This window comes from Tamandua tetradactyla, chromosome 9, assembly GCF_023851605.1.
Source record: "Tamandua tetradactyla isolate mTamTet1 chromosome 9, mTamTet1.pri, whole genome shotgun sequence".
Classification (NCBI taxonomy): Eukaryota; Metazoa; Chordata; class Mammalia; order Pilosa; family Myrmecophagidae; genus Tamandua; species Tamandua tetradactyla.
Window position 1 is genome coordinate 109529550 of NC_135335.1, and position 20572 is coordinate 109550121.

Consider the following 20572-nt stretch of genomic DNA (forward strand, 5'->3'; position numbering starts at 1 on the left):
ATATTGAGAGAAATGTCTTTTATAGTTTACGAAGATAAACAGTTTCCCTTTTGTATGTGACTATATTTTTTTTTTTTTTTTTTTTTTTTTTTTTTTTAAAGGAAAGACAGAGAGAAGGAAGGAAGGATAGAAGGAAGGAAGAGAGGAAGAAAGGGAAACATTTTTTTTTAAACATTTTCTTGTTTTATTGTATTTTGTTTCTCCGTTTTTCGTTACATGGGCTGGGGCCGGGAATCGAACCGAGGTCCTCCGGCATAGCAGGCAAGCACTTTGCCCGCTGAGCCACCGCGGCCCGCCCTGTGACTATATTTTTGCACACATATACAGCTTGCCTACATTTCAAAAGGAATTGAAATAAATTAAAATTGGACTTTGTAAAGGGAAAATGCTGTTATATATACATTACAATAAAATATTAACTAAAAAAACTGAACACTGTAAACTTTGTCAAAAAGAACAGACAGTAGTTGAAAGATGCAGAAAAATAGGTATTTCCAGGAATCTGTAATGGAACTGTTACTATGGTTGAACATTGCATTTAGATCTAAATTTACAGGCACAAAATCCAAAAGTTTGTTATGAAATAAGAGAATCAATTTGATGTAGAACCTATAAAGTTATATACCGTATTGCATGTAACGCAGTACTTATTCCTTTGTTCTTTTTTTTTCCCCCCAAGATAAAGTGAAATCTTTTCGTGCAGCTCTACAAGAAGAAGAACAGGCCAGCAAGCAAATCAACCCGAAGAGACCCCGTGCCCTTTAAATCATCGTTTGCTGCTACTATAACATAAAATGGTTCAGCTCTCGGGGCTATTTGAAAGTTTGAAATTTTAAGTGTCTGTGGAAAATGTCTTGTCCCTCACCTGAATGACATTTCAATTTTGTGAAACACTCCTTTGTCTACAAAATGCTTCTAGTCCAGGAAGCATAACAAGAATTGGGATCAGTGAAGCATTTTGTTTCATTTACCCAAATAATGATTTACTTTGGGAGATTCTTGCGAATTTTACTTTCTATATAATGAAGTAAGATTGTGGACTTGATCTAGAGGTGGGCAGTAGGAGGAAGCCACAGCATTTCCTTTTAAATTGGTTCAATTTTCATAGCAAGACTAAACAATTTTAAATCCTTTGCCGTGCATGCATACCTCATCAGTGATTGTATATACCTTGCCCACTCCTAGTTAGCTGTGCTCACCTCTTCCTGCTTTGTGCCTTGAGTAAAGGCTACTGACCCTAAATTTCTGAAGCACAGCTAAGATAAATTACATTCCTTATTTGTCACTGTAAATTACCTTTATTGTGTGTACATTTTTATTGTATTTGAGACAATTTTTTGTGTGTGACTAGTTAATTTTGCAGAATGTGCCATATCATTGAACGGAACTAAAGTCTGTGACAGTGGACATAGCTGCTGGACCATTCCATCTTATATGTAAAGAAATTTGAAATTATGATTTTCAAACCATATGACATGTGGTTATAATTTTCTTAGCATTTTCTTTGTAAAGAACTAAAATATAAACTAGTTGGTGTATAATAAAAAGCAATGAAATTCTGAGAAGAGTTTTATCTTAGGATAACACATATATATGCAGTGTGTGTTACAGTGTGGTATTAAAAAAATTAATAGTGCAATTTGATCCTTAATACCATTACTTAAGTTGAAGTGTCCATTACCATCCAAAAATGTACCTTTTTAGTGTACTATTAGAAAAAACTGGCTTCTGATGCATGAACATTTACATGTACATTAAAAGTCCACAATAGAACTGTTAGTTTAAGCCAAGTATACAAAACTCCCTTGAAAGAGGCAAAAAAAAAAAAAAAGTTGATTTTGCCCTGAGAGGCAGATCTAACCTCAGCTCCTTCTAGTACCTGTTGTGTGATGTTTCACCATTATCTGGTGAGCATCACCAAGTTCTCCCCAATAGACTGGTGTGAGGTATGCTACTTTTGGAATGGCAGCACTTACAGATTGCTACTCCAAGGAAAAACACTGGCCACTTTTCATGTAAATATTTTATTAAGGATTTATATATCTCTCTAGTTTTTCTTTAGTTCCCAAGATAAAGTCCAGGGGTGGATTAACAACAACAAAGTCTCCCAAGAATATCTTCTTTCAGTTTACTCCAAGGAACTACAAGCTCATTCATATGAGCCAAAGGGAAGCTAGGAGAATCACCTGAGCCAGATTCCCTACTTCACTGTTCAAAGAACTCAGAGGTCAGTTGTGGGAAATCCTAACATTATGGTGAAAGCTCCTTCTCTGTAAACATGAAATCTAAAACAAATATAGATTTTCACAATAAATGACTTCGGGAGAATCACATTTGTTTCGGAAGGGACTCAGGTTTTGCAGCTGTTAACATATGTTCTATTTGTGTTTATTTCATAGAGAAGGAATACTGGAGAACTATTGCTATTGACCTTGCAGAGGCTGTTTAAAAAGGTAGTTTTTGAGATTACTTCAAAGGGCAATAAAGAAATGTGGACTTGCTCATTTTAAAGCACAACAGATTAGCTGTAATTTGTTATTTGCATTAGATAGACACTATTTTTAGAAGTTCTCCTTATAGACATATATGCTGCCTTAATTATGACTGACTTCATCCTGATCCTGGAAGTAATATAATCCAATCCTTGAGGTAAAACAAAAAGCCAGAAAAGGGACTAAAACTCAGTAGTTCACAGAGGTAGAGAATTACCTGAGAAAGCTGAATTAAATCTTAAATTAAAACCTTGCTATTTGGAGTTACAGAGATAGAGAAGGTATAAGTGAACTTTGTAAAATAAGTTTTATGAGATTAAAAAAAAAATCCAGCACTCTTAGGTATATTTAATATTCATGTAACAAGTGGCTAACTGCAGGTACTATTTAAACAGTAATTTTAGTTTTTTTGTTCTGGATTACATATTCTTTAACTCTTAGACTTAAAAGCTGATATCCCTCTGTATAAGACCATGCATTATTTTAATTATGTATGAAAGCCTAATATATGACTGTGAAACTGGATTTCAAAAAATCTGTTTAGGCAACTTATCGTCTCTTCTAGGTTTACTCAGTGTACCTTTGTTAAATTAATTTGGAAACAAAGATAAAAAAGCCAAATATTAGTGAAGATATTTTTATTATCAGTTTTCTTTTATAAATAAAATAATTACTTACTATAAGTACTGAAAGACATTTATAGCCCTTAGTATTATATACCTAATGATTTAAATGTAGCTAGTAAGACATGTTTATGACATCTATTGAAATTATCAACTTGACAGTTTTAAAAATAGCTTAAGCATAAGGTAAATACTGGGAATTCTCTGGAAGTTACACGAACATTGAGAGACTGCAGTGGTAGGAAAATGGCTTATTTTTCAGATTTTTTTTTTAAGTTGAAGGACGGACACCTTAGCATCCAGTAAAATGCTAAAACCAGTTCTGATTTACAAAACCCAAGAAAAACCATACTTAAAATGATTCTGTAGTTTCATTCTAGTAGAGTTTCTGTCTTCGTTTTACAGGTAAGGTAGTCATGCCCAGAAGTAATTACACCTGGCACCACATGGTGGCAGTAGCAGACTCAGGCTAACACAGAACCCTGATGTAGTCTGTCGTGCTGCAGGTTACCGAACAGGGTGGGCCAGGTGAGTCAACAGTAGATACTGTATAGGATAATGAGGGAAAGAGTGAGAGAAGCAAAGAAAACATTTTAAGAAGCACATTTATTGTACATGTGAATAAGAAATGGTATGGGGAAGACAGGACTAGTTGAGCATATTTTAACTTTTTTACTACTTGAGAGACAGAGCTAAGGTGTAAAGAGATCATCAGAGTAATATATTACAGAAAATAGGAAAGTTAACATCTTTATAGAATAAGCTGATAGAAGTAAGTTTTGAATGTAAACTTGTGCGTATCTGCGGCTCTTAGACATATTATATATGGACCAGATCCTGCCCTATGTTATACATTCAAAACAAAACAAAAAAAACCTGGGAACTTAGAACTGACTTACCACCTTAAAAAACCAGAATAAATGGTGACAAGAATAGTTTTAAGAAGTAGCCAAGCAAAAATTGCCCCAGTGGTACAAAACATATTTCATCTTCTCAAATTATCAAGAATATATAATTCCAGTTTCTTTCCTTGACCTTGAACAATTCTGCTTTCCATTTCCACATATCTAAGAAAAATGGATACCTTCAGTATTGAACCCATGTAGCAATCTGAAAAAAGAAATCAAATGGATGGTACTGAAAGGCTAATTTGTAGCACATAACAGTATCTAGTTTCCTGTACCATGAATTATAAAACATGCACACATCAGCAACTATGAAGCCCACCCACTCCTAACATCAGCCATTAAGGAAAACTTACACTCAAATTAAACTTTTAAGATATACATTGGTTAAAGCATTCCATATCAGTACCTCTCTTACCATACTTTATACATATTAAGTTACAATGAATTTGACTAAAATTTTCTTAGATTTCCACTATCCCAGGCTTTTTTCAGTTCATTGGTGTGCATTCTACTTCAACCTGGTAACTGGACAGAGAGCTGTTGGGGATTAGAGGCAGATGTCAGATGAATAATTGAATTTGTGTGCTCATTCTTCTCTTTGAACTCACTGTGTTGGGGTTCAAATTATTCACACACTGCTTTTCTCTGTGGCTATCTATGTATTTATCTGATTCTAGTTAGTAAATTGCAAATGTTCAACATCCTTAAGGAAATTTTGTGAGAGAATGAAAAGAAAAGATTAAATATTTTCTATTTGGACCTGAGATTATTTTCAGTCTGGCCCACAGGAACAGGTCCAGATGGTTACAATGCCTGTAAGGGAAGGCCTTATTGAACTCCCTGGGTTAACATCTAATAAAGATTCAGTAACATTGCTAACCTGGTAATAAACTATAATATATACCCGATTTGTCTTAGTGATATGTAGCTGTTTCCAGCTTAGAAAAGTCAGGCCAAGGACTTCTATAACAGTTTACTACCCTCATTTTTTATTCAATCACTAAAATATGGAAGCTTTAAAAATAAACTGGTAAGTAGGCAAGAACTTCTATGTAGTAAATGATGGTTTATCTAGGAATTAAAAGCAGTTATGAGCACAGGTGAATAAATACCAGGATGCGGTCAAGCCCTACTCGGTTTTCATAAGACTTACTTCAAGGGGAACAAATTTTGGTATAAATTTCCCAGATAATTATCACATTTTTCTTTTACTCCAGACATGCAGAACTTGCCTCAGACTACAAAACAACTATATTAAAATCAGTAACCAAGTATTGATTTCATCTTTAGCTCTACTTAATAATGGCTATTCCCAAATCAAAAAAGAATCAGATCCAATTGTAGCTAAGAAAATTGTCATTATCATTCTTCTATCTTACAGGTGACTTAGAAGAGATAAATTATTAAGACTAAGACTGTGAATAATAGTGGGGGGGGGGCAGGGTACACGGGAAAGAGAACACACACAACACATGCTAACACAGAGGTTATCTCCTGGCTCTGACTGTTCTTTACTACTGCTCTTAAAGAAAATGTTCATTCTGCTGCAGCTAACTAGCCTCCATCTTCTACACCAAATACTATGTGCTATGCAATAACTCTCCCAGGTAGCACCTTATACCGCTTAAAAGCCTTTAAAATCTCTAATCTGAAGGTGTCATGGTAAAGAAATGTAAACACTTAGGGTAAAAAAATGTAATTACCTAATGAAGTCATCTATGTCCATGGAACGGGCCCGTTTGTCACTAAAACCTGTGCTGGTTAGGATATGCTGTATTTTATCTGCTATGCTGAAATCTTCTGGTATTATCTATCAATATAAGATTCAGAATAAATGAACAACATTATCTTTAATGAAGTCACCTTGACTCTTCTTTTTAGTTCAGCAAGTCAAAAAAGTTACCTTTAATATGTCTACTCCTGCTCATTTGGAAAGCCAAGAATTGTGCAGAAAACATAAGGCTCTATAATCAATTAAGTGACTGATCTTTATCACATAGCAAATACTCAAGATTTTGAATGAGCTAGTCATGTAAATTGCCCCTTCTTTAAAATCCTGAAATAGTTGTTTGTTTCAGGCATCACAAAATGCTTCATAAAATAAAGTTGTAAACTAAAATTTAAAGTAATCCTTTCAAAATAACTCAGGCTTTCTTACCACCATTTTCACCTTACCAGCTCATTTTTTCTCTCCAATCCTTGGGAATACTAAGTATGTTATGTTTAATTCACATCTTTAGCCAAAGATATTTTTTAATCCAGCTTAATATTGTCCTACTCAAGCAGACATTTTATGACTTTGCCCATAAAAGAAGAAATGGAGATAGCAGTGTGGTATATTATACCATAAGGATCTGAGTCATAAAAATTACAAAGGAAATTGCCTTTATCTGTCTGCTCTACTTACAATGAAGGAGCTAAAATCTTAGCAAATACGGTATAGTATACTCTTGTTTAAAGAAAGTGTTGCACAGAAAATATGAGGCATAAGGTCCCAATAAGACATTGGTTATTCTGTCTATTCTAATTATTTAAAAAAATTACAGAAAAAAATGGTAACTTTAAATTTGTAATTGTTATGTAATTTACGAATAGGAAGGGATCATCACAACTCAGATGACAGCAAATGGGTGTATACAATTATTTTAAGCCCTCTGCAAGCTACAAATGCCTCAGGCTTTCAGGAAATTATGTCTAAGCTGAATCTGATTCTATTATGGCTGAAAACAACAGAGGAATTAAAGAGGATAGGGTTGTTCAGGTATGTTCCACAGAATATACAGCAGCACTGAGCTGTCAGAATTCAAACTGAAATTATGTTAATTACAAACTGTATACTGTCTCATTTAAGTAATGCGCAAATAAAGGAATCTTATAATGATAGATCAAAAAGAAGACAGAGGGACATTTTAAAAGAGAAACTGAAACTACAGAAGCATTTTCTGCTTACAATGTTATGGACTGAACAGTGAATTCTGTAGTTTTTTTCCAGCAACTGTTGCACTGCACTTGACCTATAATATAAAGAAGTGATAACACTATTATTCCAAAATCAGGGATCACAAATAATTTCCTCTCAGTTTAGTATAAGATTAATTCCTTGTCCCATACTGTCAAATTAAAGAATTTTAAAAAGATGTTTGATATTTAAACTTAAAAAATAATCACAAACTATATTTGAAAAGTAGAGTCATAAGCATCTCTTACATTATTAGAGTTCTCCCAGGCTCTCCACAAAAGGTCCCAAAACCCTCTAAAAAAAAAAAAGTATGGCTCTCATCTATCTTGCCATTGGACCCAAACTGATCAAAATGTTTAACTTATTATTATGGCATGGTAAGCATGGAAGAGGTTCATTATCACCCTATTTTATAAAGGATAAATTAAGCTGTTGCGTGGCTGGTTTCTGGGATTTTTCCTGTTTTGCTAATAAATCTGATCTGACTCTCAATTCCAAGAAATTTCTTCATAAAATTCTATTTCCCATTAAAAAGGTAAAGTATCTCTAGAAATGGATAAGCTTTATGCTTTAGGATAGCGATGCAGGAAAGGACCAGAGTCTAGCACTTAGCACAGTTTCTAGAACACTAGTCCTTCATACATCATAAATGAGTAAACCACTTACTTAAACGCAGCAGATAGTGTCTTGTTTTTCCTAACAAAAGTGATCCTTATTAGGCCATCCCATTCCTGAAAGAGAAGATAGATATTTTCTTTTAAAATATCAAGCTTCTTGTCAATGCCTACAGATATTATTTTGTCTTTTTACATATAATACTGGAGTGATGAAAACATTCTACATCTTGATCTGGCTGGCACACACATGCAAAAGCAAGATGTATTTGCACTTTTGTAATTTTTGTACTTTTGTACTTTTTGTGCGTTTGTGTACCTGATTGTATTTTATCCTGAATTTTAAAGAAAATATAAATTGTCCCAAATCTAAACAAAGACCAATACATTTATTTAAACCTAAGTATCATTTTCAAAATTAAAGAGAATTCAAAACAAAGGAGATATAACTTATAGCAACTCACCTAAACTTCCTTGAAGGAGTTGACAAAATACTCTATTTACCATCAGTTCTTAACCACAAAATTATGGTTTTATAAAATCAAAGTGATTACACTAAAGTTTAAAAGTAGTATATGATTTATTTTGAAATTCCAAAAACAAAATTTTGATTAAAAAGTGTTACCCACAATATTATTCTAACACAAATATTTTCATTGTATTTTGTTTCCCCAAGTCCTTTTCAAATATATCCATGTTTTTCAGAGCTATTATCTTCAGTGAAACACAACTGCATTCTAATCTTTTTGCCCTTTGTAAACATTTTCCAGGCTCTCTTGTGGTCTTTACAACTATCTTGCTTCAAATTATCCCATCCACTGCACCACAGAGATGTATCATAATTAACATTTTCCTATTGTTGAACATTAAGGTTCATTAATTTTTATTCTGTTGCTATACATATGCATCTTTTAGCCTAGACCATTTTTTTTTAACCTCACCTGAAAATTGATAGGTGGTGGTGGATTCTTAGGTTCTATCCTTACAACACTGGACTCCACCTTTGGTGGTGGTCTGAAGTTATTCTTTCCAACCTGTTAATCAGAAAATGTTTAGTTCTCTCAAAGACAAATTTAAGTTAGTAATCAAAGGTGTTCTCACAGAAACCACAGTCGATACTCAAGGATGAATTAAGCTTGATTATTACAAAAATAAAAATGTCTTACTTTCATTAGATGGTCCACACGTGCTAACAACTGTGTATTAATAGAAAGTCTACAGTATAACTTATCTCCAGGTTTTGCAATTAGTCGGAGAGCAAATTCTCTTTGAAACATGAGTATAGCACATCTGAGGAGAAAGCAGATGGAAATAAGGAAAATGGTCACTTTTAACCATAAATTTATTTTAAATACAAAGAATTTTCTCAGGAGGGAAATAGAGCAAAGCAGTGTCTGTGGTTAATGATAATTCAGCTGGTTAGAATGGAGGAGAACTTCCAGCCGCAGCTTCATGACACAAAATGAGCCCGTCGGCTTTGTTTTCGCTTATAATGGCTGCGCCCCTAACCTAAGGAAGCCTCGGTGATCGGATGAGAAAGTATTTTAGATCAGCACTAATCTATCACCCTTTCTAGGAAAACACAAACAAAATGGACTTATTAGCAGATCCCTATATTCATAAGGCAGCAAACATTTATAGAACTGAGGCTGGAGGGGCAGGCTGTGACATTCAATGTCCCCTTGATTTAACAGGGTACAATGGGGAGACTCTTAAAGATTCCTGAATGATAAGAGCATCGTTTCAAAGCTTAGCTTCAATTTTCAAACTTTCTGGACAATGTTCTACATTAAGAAATACATTTGACATGGCAGCCTAGGCAGGAAACACCTGTTTGTATGTGCGTTTACATAACTGAAATGCTTCATGTAACAATAATCACATGGACTACTTGCAGTTCCCTCTGATGTATTATTCCATTCTGTCAGGAAAAGAAAATGATTGTCATGAGTCACTAGTAATTTTATAACCACTAAGAGGTTTGAAAAACCACTAGTGTAGGCAATACTAAAGACCAGTTAAAAGGCCCCAGTAATTGTCTACACATAAGGTAGTAAGAAGCCTGACCTAAGCTAATGACAAGAGGATTAGAAAATAGGGAAAGGCTGTTTGGCCTTAAGAAGCAGGACTTACCCAACACCTCCCCAAATAACTCTCCCAATTAAAAGGACAGAAGGAAGAAGAGGAAAGGGGAGGGAGAAGGGTGAACAAAGAAGGAAGGAAGAGAGGTAGGAAGGCAGCAGGCAGGCAGACCTCCACACAAATCAGTATTTTCTATAAAACATTCTCAAGTAGTCTGTCAATTGAACTGACTTTCATCATTCACTGACTGTGTTCATGGTTAAAACTGTCAGTCTTTCTAAGACTTGGCAGTAACTTTGGTCTTTTATCACATACCTAAAAAAAGGTCGATGCAGCAACAACTTGAAGACAAAAGGAGAAGAGATCTGTAAGGGAATTTACTAATTATTTCCAGGAAAGTCACACCAGAAAAATAAAAGTATGATGCTCTTGACAATTTGAGGACCTACCTGATAAGGCAAATTTGCCACACAAGCATCAAAAAATGGCAAATCTGATTTCAATACATCTCCCACCATTACTTGAAGTTTGCTGGCCAGAGGCCTGACAATAAGAAATGAAAAAAATTAAAAAGGAATATTGTTTCAAGGGACTGAAATGCACTTTAGTTCTATTATGTATACTTACGTGCCCTGAACTCTTTTGTGAAGTTCTGCTACTAGCCTTGGGTCAAGCTCACAAGCAACTACCTGTTAAAAAAAAAAGTCTCTTTAGGTGAATTATACCAATAGTGACTCTTACCTGATTTCATTATTTCAATTTCTTTTCCCAATTCTACCATCAATAGTCTGTCAATTCTATGTTACTTTATTATTTCAAACAGGAAACCAAAACACTACCCAGAAAAATAGAAAACCAGATTATGTAAGAACTCTACATAAATTATGAACAGAATTATCATGTCTACCTGGTTCCATGCTTTTAACTGAACAGATAATGTAAAAGTGCTAGAGTACAGCTGTGTAATCAGTGTTCTTAGAATTATACAAAACAATTGTCAACTGTTCTTAGAATATCACTTCTCTCATTTTATAAGGTGCAAAATACATACTATAGATAACGTCTCAAGTAAATGAATAGGGATATCAAATAAGGCTGAAATTATAATTGTACTGTAATATCAGCTGAGGTTTCAATGACATCCAGAAAGACTCAGTCTACAGATTAGATACATACGCTGCTTAGTCTGTTTTCTCCCCAGGGATATACCCCACCTTTCTCTGTGTCCTGAACTGTAGAGTGATGCAGTCCAGCTCCCTTGCCCTTTCACTTTAATCAGGATTTCCCAATAAAAGTCACCAGGAGAATATCACAGAACGCAAGAATACAGAGTTTGGGTATTTGTTTCCTAACGCTTCTGCCTGGCAGAAGTTCTGGCAGTGGTTACACGCCACTTGAGTGACCCCTCTTCAATGGTTACTACTCTCACTGGGCTCTGGGAACAGTTCCCTCTCCTTGTCCTTTTAGGCCTTTGGATGGTAACTGCTTCCTACAGTTTCAATAACCCTGACCAGATCCCTTAACCCCATTCCCAACCTTCTGAAACAGTCTCTTCATTAAGCTCTGTTCAGATAAGCCCTTTAAAGTGTGCTGCCTGAAATAAGAATTAAGAAAAAACAAACAAAAAACCAAAAGTGTGCTGCCTACTTCCACCAGGGGATACAACAATGACTCCATTTAATTGGAAGCTGGGTCAGTTGAGGCAAAGAAGGTACCAGCAATGGCCAGGTGGCACCCCAACTCAGAGGCCTGGGCTCAAGCTCTGCAGGTCTCCTCCTCTGAGGTTGTAGGTTCTCATAACACCACCTCCTCCCTTTGCTCCCCAAGCCTAGAGGTGACAGCTGCTCTCTCCATTTATTATTTTTGAGTTCTCTCAGTGTTTCCATTTTGTTCTTGAACAATCATTTAACCAATTTCCTATATTAAATTCTCCGTGTTGAAAAACTGAATGCAGTTTCTGTTTTCCTGACTGATATATACCATATATTTTCTAAGGTAAAATTTCTGTCAAGAGTTAAAATAATAACAATTAAATAAAATACATTTATATTTGTAAATCAGCTGAGCTTGCTAATGCAGTTATTTCTGATACCAAAACTCTACATTTCCACTTTACCTTTTTTGCCTTTTCTAACAACTTTACAGTCATGTTGCCAGTTCCAGGTCCGACTTCCAGGACCACATCAGTTGGTCTTAAAGCAGCCTAAAAGCAAGCACAACTGTCTTAAGCTCCTCTGGCACATCTGAGCACATAATTTAGTTTACACCTAATCATCTTTGCTCATAATTATTAAGTTAATACTCCTCATACTTAGGAGTCAGAAAAGCAGGAATAAGCAGTTCTTTCTGGGACCAGCATTCTGCATTCTACATTCTACCTTGGAAATGACTCCAATAGCATTTTGCTATCAACTCTATTCATATCATGCAAGTTCAAATAAAAAAGGGCTTACCTGATAACCTTACTTGAGATTCACAGAATGTTAGACCAGGAATTCTCAATTTTTAACCCAGCTATGGATTTCAAGGGATGCATAAGTACCCAAAAATTGTACACAGAACAGGGTGTGTGTGCACATAGCTACAATTTTCTGGATTCATAGCTTTATATCAGATGTTCAAAGAAATCAATGGGCCAAAAAGGTTAAAAAGCTAAACCAACCCTCATTTTGTAAATGATACCAAGTTAGATTAAGATCCTTTAACTATGTAATCATCTTTTTAGAGTTCCAGGATGCTTCCAAATTAATGTGAATTTTGTAACCATAAAAATAATTTTCACCACCTATATTTCACCTCCTAGCAACAAATCATCCAAGATAATAAGAGAACATCAGTAGCGCATAGAGAAGTTATACTCTAAATAATTTTTATGTGGTACTGGAGTGTACCACTAAGTTTTTCTGGGGAACTTACCTACTAATGTATGGTTAGACAAAATTTTAGGCTCTGGAGCAAACAGAAACTGATAGCGATGTCTCGAAAAAATGCTTAGGGGTAGAAGAAGAATGACATGGAACTGTACAAACACAAAGGTCCACCTATGAAGTAAACAATTCACAAAAAGATACGGAACCTGGGGCCAGGAAGAGCCCAGATCCCCAGAATGAAGCATCCGGCGAAAGCAGAAAGTTAGACAGTTCTTCCACTTATTCAACAAACGTTTACGGCGCATCTATTCTATGCCAGACACGTCCTCCTTATGCTTCATTATTCCTCAGAACAAAACCAATTACACAACAACTCTCTTTCTTCCTCCACACCCACCTTATCGATAATGCTGTTAACAATGAGAGGATTTTTCAAAATGTGCTGCCCAATCCCTGTGTTGAACATGAGTCCTGGAAGAAAGCAGGAAACAGCCTTCATTTCCCAACGACGACTAGACCCTCGACCGTCCCGGGGAAGGAAGCAGGACGTGACAGGGACGATGTCTGCGTCCTCGAGGGCTGCCGGACGGCAAGCCTACGGTCCGGCGGGACAGGTCCTTTAAGGCCATCCTCCCGCGCGGAAGGCGGTCAGAGGCCGCGCGCAGGGCCGGCCGTGCTCCGGGAGCCCCGGCCCCCACCCGCGGCAGCCCGGCTCTGGGGTCAGCGGGCGCGCCCCGGCGGCCCAGAGGGCGGACCCGACCCTACCCCCAGGCCTCTCCCCGGCTGCCCAACCTCCGGCGCTTTTCAGCTCGCGGCGCTGTTCCTGCCGCGCGCCGCGACGTGCGCGGGCCCCCGACTTGACTTTCGGCATCTCTTCAGAGAGCCGGGACCGCAGGTCGGGGGGGTCCGGGAGAACCAGAGCCCGCTACAGAATCACCGCAGCACGTGGGACTCGCGGCCCGGGGACCCGCCGCGCCACTCTCGGCCACGCTGGGGAGGAGGGAGAGCCTGCCCCGGCCCGGGTACCTCGGCCCCGCCCCCACGCAAGGGGGCCGACCTTGGAGCCCAGTGTCCGCCGGGAGTTGTAGTCAGCGGGTGGAGCGAAGCCTACAGCTCTCAGAAGACACCGCGTACGAGGTTGGCAGTTTGGATTGGCTAGTGTGAAGCTGGGGGCGGGGCCGTCGCCCACGCTGAGCTGGCTCAGGAGGGTTCGTGTTAAGTGCCGGGCGTTGTGGAGAAGGCTCGAGTTTATATTAAATTGGTGAGGCCGCGGATACTTTATCAGGCCAAGTTCTAGGACCGCTGAGAGGCAAAGAAAGGTTCGTACCTTCCTGTCACGCCCCTGTTTTCCCGCGGGTTGGGGCGGGGCGGGAAACTCGGGATTCTAGGAGGAAAAGCTTGCAGTGGGTGGGGAGTGGGCTCCTGCCCGCGGAGCGCTGGGCCTGTGGCGTGCGTCACGTGGGTCGCGTCTTTCGCTCCCTGCACAGGGCCTGAGCTCCACAAACGTGTGCGGCCTTTGTGGGGGATGGGGAGTCGAAGTTAAATAAGACACTTGCCTCTCAAAGCCAGTTCCTTTGAGAGAGAAAAGGTGCGAAACGCTCGGAACGTCTTAGCAGGCTTGTATTGGGTATCGTGAGCGGACCATGTCCGGGGACACAAGCTCCGCATTTTTTACTGCCCATGTAAGACTCTCAGTTTTAAATCTGTGTCTCTGCCTGTTGCCTTAAACAGTTCCTCCCCGTTACTACTAAAGTTGCCTCTTCACAGCGCCATTAATTTTAGGAATTCGCGAGTCTTGCCCTTGTTCCCTCGTTTCTTTGCTGTAATTCTGTGTTGGGGCGGGTGGGGGGGGTGGAGATGACCTATATCTCCTAGGAATGTCTTCAGCTACCTATTGCATTAATTTATTCTACAATTCTGGAGAATTTATAGTGTACCAGGTACTGTGTCAACTGTTAGGAATAAAGAGAAGAACCAAACACCAAAAAAGAACTTCTGTTGTAAGAATCAAGTTAAGTTTAGCTTTCACACACGGTGAGGCAGGGAGGGAAAGGGGAGGGCGTCTGATGCAAGCCTAGAACTGACACCAAGTCCTCAATGGCCGGGGTCATTAAAATACAAAGCATAATCAAAAGGGAAACTTTAGGTGGGAAGGTCAAATTAGTTAGACTATCTGGGTAGACTAACCTCTGGAGTATGCAGTCGGGAGGGTTTGCAAGCTTGGCACAGGTATAACCGTTTGGGGCATTCTATTGTTTGGTCTGCTATTTTTTTTTTTAAACAACAACATATAAAAACAAACATTCTTACCATGTGATCATTCCATTCTTGGTATATAATCAATATATACGTATATGGGACGCTCTTTCCATAACCAGAGGCACTGGAGAAAGTAGGTCAGCCATTGTTAGAGGGTAGATAGGGTAAATGACAAGGATGGAGACCAAATAATAATTTGCCTTAGGAGTAAAATAATAAGACCTTTCTAGGTGAGAGCACATATTTTAAGTGTTATAAAACTAAATGACTGAAGTGACTGAACACTTAACTCACCAAGAGGCTAAATTGGTGTTTGTGTAGGAATGAAGCTTGAACCACCGGCTACAGAAACACTAGATTGAGTGTACATGCCTCATGCTGGTAGTTCTGCCACAGTCTCTGGTACTTTATCTGTCTCTCTCCTTTTCCTTGGGGACCCTTTTGTATGCAGCATGACTTAGCAGTTGTGTTCTGCCTTGGGTCTCTGCAGACTTATGTTCCTGTGTTTGGATATGTGTGGTATTCTAACTCTACTGTGCTTGGCTTTGTAGTCTGCATCCCCAAATGGAGGGACCCGAGCTGTGCTGCCTCTCCACAACTCTTACCTTGCAGAGGAGTGAATGAGCAGAATGAATCCAGCATGGTAGTTCCAGGATGGAAATTTCCTACCTAACCTTTGATGTTACTTTTCTTTTTCTTCAATTCAGCGTTTATGGAGACCTTCTTTAGTCTCTATCCTCTTCCAGAGTCCTGAGCAAGTGGGATTTTCCTTTTTATTCGTGGATTCTGAGGGAATAAAGTTTCAAGGAAGATGCCTTATGTCACCATGTGACATGTTGATCTCTCCCTCTTTTTTTTTTTCAAGTGAATATGTTTTATTAAATGCATACTAATATCTTTCTATATTATGTGAGTATACATAATAAAATGCATATATATTTATTAAATATAGATATAATGCCAGAACATGATTATTTCAGATGAGAAATCAAAATAAACCCGTTTTAAAGTATTTTTTGGTCTCCCTCTTTTTTAAAAAACATTTTTTTAATTGTGAAATATATATACAAAAAAGCAGTAAATGGGCGGGCCGCGGTGGCTCAGCGGGCAAGAGTGATTGCCTGCCATGCCGGAGGACCCCGGTTCGATTCCCGGCCCCAGCCCATGTAAAAAACAAACAAACAAACAAAAAATAATAAAATAAAAAAAAAATACTTTAAAAAAAAAAAAAGCAGTAAATTTCAAAGTACATTGTAACATAGTAATAGAACAGATTTCAGAGTTTGGTATGGGGTACAGTTATACAACTTTAGGTTTTTCCTTCAAGCTGCTCCGAGATGCTGGAGACTAAAAGAGATATCAGTATGATTCAGCAGTTGTATTCATTTGTTAAATCCTTTCTTCTCTGTTATACTCCTCTATTTTTTTTTCTTTTTTGTGAAAAATAACATATACAAAAAAAGCAATAAATTTCAAAGTACATCGCGCTAAGTCATTGTACAACAGATCAAAGTTTGGTATGGGTTACAGTTCCGCACTTTTAGGCGTTTACTTCTAACTGCTGTGAGGTGCTGGAAATTAAAAGAAGTATCAATATAATGATTCAACACTCATACTCGTATGTTAAACCCTGCCTTCTCTGTATAACCCCACCATCACCTTTGATCTTTCTCCCGCTCTTTAGGGGTATTTGGGCTATGCTCATTCTAACTTTTTCATGTTGGAAGAGGTTATTTATAATATGGAATAAGGGGATGGAACTAGTTGATGTCCTGGAAGGGCTTGGCCCCTCCGCATTTCAGGTCTTATCCAGGGAACCATCTAGAGGTTGTACATTTCTGGAAAGTTACCCTAGCGCATGGAACCTTTGTAGAATCTTATATAATGCCCTAGCTATTCTTTAAGATTGGCAGGTATCGTTTGGGTTGGGGTTTGGCAACTTATGATAGGTAGCAATGTCTAACTGAAGCTTGCATAAGAGTGACTTCTAGAGTAGCCTCTTGACTCTATTTGAAGTCTTTCAGTCACTAATATTCTATTTGTTACACTTCTCTTTCCACTTTTGGTCAGGATAGTATTGTTGATCTCCCAGTGCCAGGGCCAGTCTCATCCCTGGGAGTCATCTCCCACACTCTCAGAAAGACTTTCGTTCCAGGATGTCATGTCCCACATAGTGGGTAAGGCAATGGTTTCCCTTGCAGAGTTGGGCTTAGAGTGAGAGAGGCCACATCTAAGTAACAAAAACCGCTCTGGAGGTGACCCTTTGGCATGCCTATAGGTAAGCTAAGCTTCCCTGCTACATACATAAGCTTCATAAGAGCAAGCCTCAAAATCAAGGGCTTATCCTATTGACTTGGGAGCCCCTAATGTTTGACACAGTATCAAGAGTTTACACGGCAGTAAAGCTTAATAGTTCCATGTTTTTAATCCTGTCTCTGAAGGGACTTTGCCAATACTTTTTAATTATCTGCTCAGCATACTCTGGGATATATCCAGGTATTACATTAAGTTATACAGGATTATAAGCTCTCATCCTATTCTGAACTCCATGTGTTTGGGTTTGTTTAAATGATCTATACAGACAGGTTGAGTTAGATTATGAGCTTCAGAAAATTTAGGTTTTGGACAAAATAAACTTCTCTTCCTATGGTCTCAGGCAGTAGATGAAGTTCTAAAGTATAGATAATGTTCTCTGTGCTGGTTTGAAATGATGTATGTCCCCTAGAAAAGTCATGTTTAATCTAAATCCCATTTCATAAAGGCAGAATAATCCCTATTCAATACTGTATGTTTGAAACTGTAATCAGATCATTTCCCTGGAGATGTGATTTAATCAAGAGTGGTTGTTAAACTAGATTAAGTGATGACATGTCTCCACCCATTTGGGTGGGTCTTGATTAGTTTCTGAAGTCCTATAAAAGAGGAAATGTTTTGGAGAATAAGAGAGATTTGGAGAGAGCAGAGAATGCTGCAGCACCTCGAAGCAGAGTCCACAAGCCAGCGGCCTTTGGAGATGAAGAAGGAAAACACCTCCCAGGGAGCTTCATGAAACTGAAAGCCAGGAGAGAAAGCTAGCAGATGACACTGTGTTTGCCATGTGCCCTTCCAGCTGAGAGAGAAACCCTGACTGTTCACCATGTGAACTTGCGAGAGAAACCCTGAATGTCATTGGCCTTCTTGAACCAAGGTATCATTCCCTGGATGCCTTAGATTGGACATTTCTATAGACTTAATTGGGACATTTGCTTGGCCTTAGAACTGTAAACTAGCAACTTATTAAATTCCCCTTTTTAAAAGCCATTCTGATTCTGGTATGTTGCATTCTGGTAGCTAGCAAACTAGAACATCCTCCTTACCCCTTTATTCTGATTTACTTTAGTCCTGACCCAGTAGGCTTCAATTGTATCTCTAATTAATTCTGATCTCTCTCTTTTTTAAACAGCTATTGTATGTGGCAATGCTGACTTTCAGAGCGGCAGAACAACTCCTCTGAGTCTTAGGTGTCATACAGGTACCCAAAGTTCCAGGAAATACCAGGTCATACATATATAGCACAGCATCACAAAATACAGGAATAGCAATGACACCTCCAGACTAAATGTGGCTGCTATAAGAATTTATAATCTAGGCCCCAAATTTCTTATAAGCATTTTCTAAAAGAGACCATACAATACGTATTCTTTTGTTTCTGGTTTATTTGGCATCACATAATGTCCCCCAGGTTCATTCACCTCTTTGCATGCTTCATGACTTTGTTCCTTTCTGGAGCTGTACAATATTCCATCGTACGTATACACCACGGTTCACCATTCTGCTTTTCAGTCAATGTACCTGTCAGCCAACTCTGTCCATTGTCTCCCTCATTTTTGAAAGATAATTTCGCTCAATATAGAATTCTTGGTTGACATTTTTCCTTTCAGTACTTTAAATATGTCCTCTCCCTGCCTTCTTACCTCCATGGATTCCAATGAGAAATTGGCATCTAGTTTATTGAGGCGCCTTTGTGACATGCTTCTCTCTGTGGTTTTCAGAATTCCCTCTTTATCTCTGGCATTTGGCAGTTTGATTATAACATGCTATGGCATGAATCTATTTGGGTTTATTCTATTTAAAGTTTGTTGAGCATCTTGGATGTGTATATTTGTGTCTTTCATTAAACCTCAGAAATTATTTCATTGAATATTCTCTGCCTCTTTCCCTCTTCTCCTTCTGAGACTTAAAGGAGGCATATATCGGTATGCTTCATGGTGTTCCACGAGTTCTTCAGGTCTGTTCGCTTTTCTTCATTCTTTCTTTTCTCTGCTCCTCAACTGGATTTCAATTCTTTTATCTTCACGTTCACTGCTTTTTTCTGCTAGCTCCAAACAACTGTTGAACCCCCAGGGAATTTTAATTTTCTGTTACTGTATTCTTCAGCTTTGTATGGTTCCTTTTCATAATTTCCATCTCTCTTATAAGCGTTTTCTAGAAGAGACCATACAATACTTGAAAGATAATTCAAGTTATTCACTTTGTGCTCATTTATCATTTTCCTGATTTCCTTTGGTCCTTTTTCCATATTTTCCTTTATCTCTTTGGGCATATTTTGGAATATCTTTTAAAAGACTTTGGTATGTCCCATCAAGGGATCAAGAAAAATCTTCTCAACCGAAAGGGGGAAGAGAAAAATGAGACAAAGTGTCAGTAGCTGAGAGATTTCAAACAGAGTTGAGAGGTTATCCTGGAGGTTATTCTTATGTGATTTATAGATATCCCCTTTTTAGTTTAAGGTATATTAGAGAGGCTAGAGGGAAGTGCCTGAAACTGTAGAACTGTGTTCCAGTAGCTATGTTTCTTGAAGATGAATGTCTAATGATACAGCTTTCACAGTGTGGCTATGTGATCATGAAAACCTTGTGTCTGATGTTCCTTTTGTCTACAATATTGACAGATGAGTAAAAAATATGGATTAAAAATAAATAAATTATAAGGGAACAAATGTTAAATTGAGTAGCTTGAAATACTAGTGAACGATGAAAAGGAGTGGTAAGGGGTATAGAAAAAAAATAGGGGGAACAGAGGTTAAAATCTATTGAGTAGGGTGGGCCACAGTGGCTCAGCAGGCAGAGTTCTTGCTTGCCATGCTGGAGACCCAAATTCGTTTCCCTGTGCCTACCCTTGCAAAAAAGAAAAAAACTATTGAGGAGATGGAAATACTAGTGGCCAATGAGAGGGAGGGGTAAGGGGTATGATATGTGTGAGGTTTTTTTGTTTTTTTTTTTTTCTTTTTATTTCTTTTTCTGGAGTGATGCAAATGTTCTAAAAAATGATCATGGTGATGAATATACACCTATGTGATGATGATGTGAGCCATTGATTGTACACCATACACAGAATGTTTGTATGTTAAGAATATTCATGTTTGTTGTTTTGGTTTGGTGATACAAAATAAATTGTTTAAAAAAAAAGTCTTTGGCATGTTCAAAGTTTGTTGCTCCTCACTGATGGTTCTGTGCTTTAGTTTTTTGCTTTGCCTGAGCCATCCCATCCTGATTCTTATATGTTTTGTAACCTTTTATTGACACCTGGGCATTTAACTATTTTAATGATTGTTTGTTGCTGAAATTTAAATAGTGAGGCTTCTGTTCTCAAGCTAGTATTATGATAGAGCCATCCTTGATTGCCAGGAGCTAACCAGTCTTTCAAATTTGTCTCTGGGAGTGCTTTCTTTTTGAGTATATCCATACAGTGAGTTTGCAGAATAACTTTAAGGCCCTCCCTGATCC

General features: G+C 38.0%; 3 protein-coding genes across 15 annotated transcripts in view; 2 read left to right on the forward strand and 1 right to left on the reverse strand.

Annotated features, from left to right (window-relative positions):
• Positions 1-5881, forward strand: part of KIF2A (kinesin family member 2A) — an 87170-nt gene extending 81289 nt beyond the window's left edge. For all 5 annotated transcript variants that reach the window (XM_077117262.1, XM_077117261.1, XM_077117265.1 and 2 more), the window contains one exon: positions 680-5881. In XM_077117262.1, coding sequence (XP_076973377.1) covers positions 680-765 — 86 coding nt within the window. In that variant the 3' untranslated portion in view covers positions 766-5881. The remainder of the gene's footprint in view (positions 1-679) is intronic.
• Positions 3116-13622, reverse strand: DIMT1 (DIM1 rRNA methyltransferase and ribosome maturation factor). Of its 9 annotated transcripts, none has more exons than XM_077117272.1 (12): positions 13606-13622; positions 12946-13019; positions 11795-11881; positions 10306-10367; positions 10128-10221; positions 9994-10043; positions 8763-8886; positions 8538-8630; positions 7649-7713; positions 6974-7037; positions 5727-5833; positions 3116-4225 (listed from the first exon to the last, which is right to left on the reverse strand). In XM_077117272.1, the coding sequence occupies exons 2-12, from the start codon at positions 13012-13014 to the stop codon at positions 4183-4185; spliced, it is 858 nt and encodes a 285-aa protein (XP_076973387.1). In that variant the 5' UTR covers positions 13015-13019; positions 13606-13622; the 3' UTR covers positions 3116-4182. The 9 variants fall into 9 exon arrangements, with proteins under 9 accessions (XP_076973387.1, XP_076973386.1, XP_076973385.1 ...); XM_077117271.1 differs by lacking the exon at positions 13606-13622 and adding an exon at positions 13575-13593; XM_077117270.1 differs by lacking the exon at positions 13606-13622 and adding an exon at positions 13341-13591 and having other exon boundaries at positions 3116-3661.
• IPO11 (importin 11) overlaps positions 13433-20572 on the forward strand; it is a 337786-nt gene continuing 330646 nt past the window's right edge. The window contains exon 1 of the mRNA XM_077117257.1: positions 13433-13867. The gene's annotated coding sequence lies outside the window, so the exon portion shown is untranslated. The remainder of the gene's footprint in view (positions 13868-20572) is intronic.